Consider the following 5,510-nt stretch of genomic DNA (forward strand, 5'->3'; position numbering starts at 1 on the left):
AGAACCACCGAGTCAGCTAAGCGTAGTAATAAGGACACGGAAACTGCATAACGGACCGTTTGTTAATGTTCGTTGTCTTGTATTTTCATTTTATTGATTAACTAACAGCGGGTCGGTGCAAGGCATGTGGCGATATTCACTACATCAACTGAATAACATATCAAGGAAGGTATAAACTACCGCATGAGCTAAGCGTATTTGTAGGTCACTGACAATGCATTATGTCACAATATTTTATATTCAGTGCATTATCCTTTCGTCGGTTTTGAAACAGCGGGTCAGTGCAAGGATAGGGCAATCCCACTACAATTTGGCTTAATAATATCAAGGAAGGAATAAATCGCCGAGTGAGTGAAGCGTAGTCATAGGTCACTGAACGTTCTTATATCCCTTCTTTTGCATTGCCCTTTTGTTGATTTGAAATAGGGGCATGGGGCAATTCTCAACACATTGACTGAATAACATATCAAGGAAGGAATAAATCACCGAGTGAGCGAGGTGTGACTGTTTTTGGCTGAACGTTAGCGTTCGTTAAATCATCATTTTCAATTGTCCTTTCATGGCTTGCAAACAGCGGGTCAGTGCAAGGCGTATGGTGATCCTCACTACATCACCTTCGACAACCGTCGTCACGACTTCCAAGGAACGTGCAAGTACGTCCTGGTGCGTCACGCCGACTTCACGGTGGAGGCACGGAACGTTCACCGCAGCGGGAAGAGCCAGCGGGTGGCCTTCTGTGATCACGTGGAAGTGAACGTGCACAACTACGAGATACAGCTCCGAAGTGGATCTGACAAGGAAGTGTTGGTAAGGCGACAGCAAGTACATTTATGAATGGCATCCCCTCCAGTGTCCTAGTTTAATGCAACAGTGCGAAAAAAATGTACATTTTTAAACATCGATGCAAGACAAAAGTGCTTTTCATGACCAGGCCTTATATAGTTATGACACCACATACACCATCGGAGTTGATCATAATCCTCAATTGAGTGTTTGAGGAAGGTATTTTAAGGTAATACAATGTGTTGAACATCGATGCTTTAAAGAGAAAGGTGCTTATCATAATTCAATGTGTATGAATCTTAGGTGAATGGCTACCGCCGCAGCCTACCAGTGTGCCTGAGCCGTAAGGTTGCCATCTCCATCATCGGGAAGAACGTGCAGATTCAGACGGACCAGTGCCTGTCTGTCCTGTACGACGGAAGACACAGTGTAATAGTGAGACTCCCCACGTCGTACAAGGGCAAGGTAAGAGTATCACTTGATATCATACATGAAAATGGCTAAACATGGTGAGCACATGACTGAAATTGCAAGAGGATTGGCTAGATCAACAAGTCCCGACTTTATAAATACGACAGTTCAGCTTTAAAAAAAATGTCGGAGACAAATATTCTGGCATGAGGTATTCGTGTTGTAGCTTTCTGTACACCCATTACAAACTAAAAAGTTTAAAATGTTACAAACACAACCAAAAAAGTATAGTAAGGATAAGTGTAGATTGTATTTTAGAAGATGTTACACTTGCATCCCAATCTATGTGAAGCGCCGAAGTGGTGTAACGGTTAAGCTAAGGGCACAACCCGCCGTACGTGCAATTTGTCCGTACTCTTTTATGGGAGGCCACGTATTTCTGAAAACGTGGGGAACGACTGGTAAGAGCAGGGCGGGAGTACGTCAGCGCACGGCACAAGTTTTGCCTGCACGTAAAGTTCTACTGCATATCTGCATGCTCCAAAATCCATCGGATGCCCTACGAGTTCGTACGGAGGCGGTACTTACCAGTTACGGATCTCAAAAGATTGCCCACGTTTTGGCACGTAGACAGCAGGTTATTTGCATGTACGGCGGGCTGTGGTCTTAGCGCTAGGGTGCATAAAAATGGGTACCTGACTACGGTTGTGGAGGTAAAAGGCAGTGGGAAGACAGGGATGGGCTCTACCTTTCAATGCCTTGCCCTAAACACAGTGGATAACAACTCACTGCCCTTAGGTCTACCTTTAGCTTTCCTACCGTTACGTCTGGCCAGTTGCAATAATTAGACGTATTCTATTTCTGATAGAGTGTACTCGAACGGGAATCACACTATCTTTTAAACAAATACATTTTGTATCATGAGCCAAAAAGGCCATAGAGAGCCCGCTATGGAGGCTAAGCCAATGCCTCACTTGTGTTCTAGCATCTTTAATGTTAAGTCTTCCCTTTAGGTTAGCGGAATGTGCGGAAACTACAACGGCCGACCAAACGACGACAACCTCATGCCGGGAGGACAGGTCGCCTCCACCTCCCTTCTGTACGGCAACAGTTGGATCGCTCCTGATGACGACACGTATGTGGTCAATTCCTAAACTTCCTTTCAAACCCAAATGAAGCTAAGGGCACAACCCGTCGTGCGTGATATTTGTCCGTACTTTTTCGGGGGGAGGACACGTCCGCCACGTTTTACTGAAAACGTGTGGAAGAAATGGCAGGGAGGTCGTACGTCTCAACACATCATGACATGCCACTCACACGTTGTTCAAGGTGTAAGTATATGGCCTGCATGCCACGCCTGGCCGTGAGCGTTTGCGTGCCATCGTTCGTTGCGCACGTGGTGAGTTGTACGAACGATCTCTGTACGATTGCCACGTTACCGTATTTACACGTGCTACTTACGTACGGTTTCCTTGTTACTCACTCGCATTTGCTTCACGGGGAACGCGCGTCGCCCGTACTGACTCGAGCGGGGGTGATTCCGCAGCCCAAAAGCAGAGAAAATTTTGTAAGCACGTAAAGTGCTACGGAGCGTCTGCATGCTTCCAAATCCGTTAGATTCCGTACGATTTCGTTCGGAGGCGGTACTTACCACTTACAGATACCAAAAGATTGCCAACGTTTTCACAAGTACACAGCACGACCCGATGTTGTGACCCGATTACTTCAAATCGGGTCACACTCGGAACACCTACCCGGCGATTCAAAACAATTCCTTGGCCTACCACCTATGCTGAAATATGGCATTATGGGGTCAAAGGTGGCCTGAAACCATTCGATAATCACCTTTACATGATTAACAGCTTACAAAGTGTTTTCAATGACTACCAAGAACCGTCGCTATTAATATTGCTATAATCTAGGAATATTCTTAAAAATGTTTTACTGTGCAATTTGAAAGTTTGAACGATCTTTTCTTTTACAGTTGTCCCGATACAAGACCTCAAGACAACTTTTGTGCTACAGACATTACTGGTGGAGACAGGCAACTTTACCAGGGCCCAGATAAGTGCGGTCTTCTGCGCCTACAAAATGGTCCATTCCGGGTAGGTTCATGGTTTTATCTTTAACAATGGCCAGAAGAAAAGCGGTTTATATAAGAGGGCATTTTTAGAATGTTTAAGCTCAATCAAAATATAATTTCGGTGGCTCCGCTCTTGAAGTGTCACCAAAAATGTATTCAGATTATTATTTTTTCAATCTAAAATGCCAAGATGCTCTTTTTAGGCTTGGACCTTGAATCTCCTGAGCTTAACCAAGCTTTGCAAGAGAATATTATATAGCATTTCTAGCTCAATCGTCATACAATTTCGGTGCCGGTGGCCCCTGAGATGTCTCCAAAAATTGTTTTCAATTCATTCAAAGATGCCCAAAGGCTCTTCAGGCTTGCACCTTAGTACGTATTGGTCAACTTAGCTTTGTAAGAGGGCATCTTTAAACAGAATCTTTTATGCTCAATCGGCAATACTATTTTGGTGGCTTCGCCCAGAGGGGACCTTCATTTAACGTCCTATCTTAGGGACGACGCTGAGGTGTCACCAAAAATGTCTTTAATTTTTTTTTCAAATCTAAGATGCCTAAAGGCTGTTTTCAAGCCCACAGCTCAGTACCCCAGCCGTTGAAGAGGACATTACAAAATATTTGAAGCTCAATCGTAATGCCATCTCTTTTGTCACCAAATGTATTTAGGGAATGTTTTTAAAATCTAAGATGCTGTTTTCAGGCTTGCAACTCCGTGCTTAACCCAGCCGTGTAAGAGGGCATTCATAGAATATTTGAAGCTCAATCGTAATACTATCTCAGTGGCTTCGCCTCCGAGGTGTCACCAAAAACGTATGTGGGGATATGTTTCTAAATTTAGATTTTTTTTCAGACCTGCATCTCAGTGCTTAACCCAGCGACGTATTTTGAGTCGTGTGTGTTCGACATGGCGGCTTACAGAGGAGACGAGGACATGTTGTGTGAGAATCTGGAGGCCTACAGCGACGACTGTCGGGCAGCGGGAGGAAACCCGGGAGGGTGGAGGACCGCAAACCGGTGTCGTAAGTACTTCCGAAAGTAATTTCAGGTTGGTAGAACGCAGGATACTGGGCTTTTCTTTTACACAAACATAACCAGTACTTTGTCTTACCTGCTTACGTGTAGACTGTAGATGACTATCAGACATTTTCCCCATAGCTTTCTGACTGGAGTGCTGCTTCTAAACGCTATGTAGTCGATTTTGCGGCTTTTGCGGCAAGGACACAATACCAAACGTGGCTAAGGACGAAAAAAACAGAACGAGGGGATAAAAATTAGCCACGTTTGGGTTCGTGTTTCGCAACAAAAGTACCACCTACACCGGCTACATATATATAGCGGTGAGAAGAAGCATCCCAGTCAAAAGCTCATAGAAACAGCTCTAGAGACATCAAAACGTAATCAGGTGAGAAACATTGTTATATAAAAGAAATATCCAACATCTGGTGTTGTTGATCTTTTTATTTTTTTTAAATTGCTCTTGAGATAGGATGAAGGACTGTAGTGGAAAAGTGGAAAACCACCCGGCCGCTGTGCGATAAATGTGGATGGATCTTCTTTACTCTTCTTTCTCAACACAGCAGATCTGATAGCTTTTTCCATGCTCGTCGGTTTTCTCTTCTCTCGACGTTTAAGTTTGCTTCATACCTGTCCATTCGCTCATCATTCCATCAAGTTCATTGCCTACCGGTATTTCTTCTCCACAGAGGTATAAGTCATGTGCCAAAAGCATCTGAAACGTTTTTTTAGTAGTAGTCCACTGTATCCTGCTGCTGCAGTGGTCTGGACACCCTGCAGCTGCATTCAGTCTTTCTTCAACTCTTTCCACTTCGTCCTGTTGAAACGTTACAAGATCATAAAAACAGAAAGATGTCACAGACACAAGAACTACAAACTGAAATCTAATTTGCCTGTACAAATTGTCTTCGTCGTTAAACTGCTCAGCATGATATTTTTCCTTTGTTCTACAGCATTGCCGTGCCCTCCCCACAGTCAGTACAACTTTTGTGGCTCTGCCTGTCCGTTGACGTGTGCTGAGCCCAACCCGAGACCCTGTAACAGGATGTGCGTGGAGTCGTGTGTGTGTGACCAGGGGTACGTCCTCAGTGGTTCCACCTGCATCCCGCGAAGCAGTTGTGGATGCTCTAGCAATGGAAACTATTACCAGGTATGATATGACCAAAGTAACGCTAGTTCACCTACATCCGTTGATTTAGAAACATGGTATTCAAATTGAC

General features: G+C 44.4%; 1 protein-coding gene across 1 annotated transcript in view; it reads left to right on the plus strand.

The window, feature by feature from the left end:
• LOC118429367 overlaps positions 1–5,510 on the plus strand; it is a 30,120-nt gene that overhangs the window by 8,033 nt on the left and 16,577 nt on the right. Inside the window, exons 14-19 of the mRNA XM_035839847.1 lie at positions 575–807; positions 1,087–1,248; positions 2,208–2,329; positions 3,179–3,299; positions 4,127–4,295; positions 5,244–5,440. Coding sequence (XP_035695740.1) covers positions 575–807; positions 1,087–1,248; positions 2,208–2,329; positions 3,179–3,299; positions 4,127–4,295; positions 5,244–5,440 — 1,004 coding nt within the window. The remainder of the gene's footprint in view (positions 1–574; positions 808–1,086; positions 1,249–2,207; positions 2,330–3,178; positions 3,300–4,126; positions 4,296–5,243; positions 5,441–5,510) is intronic.

Source organism: Branchiostoma floridae, chromosome 13, assembly GCF_000003815.2.
Source record: "Branchiostoma floridae strain S238N-H82 chromosome 13, Bfl_VNyyK, whole genome shotgun sequence".
Taxonomy (NCBI): domain Eukaryota; kingdom Metazoa; phylum Chordata; class Leptocardii; order Amphioxiformes; family Branchiostomatidae; genus Branchiostoma; species Branchiostoma floridae.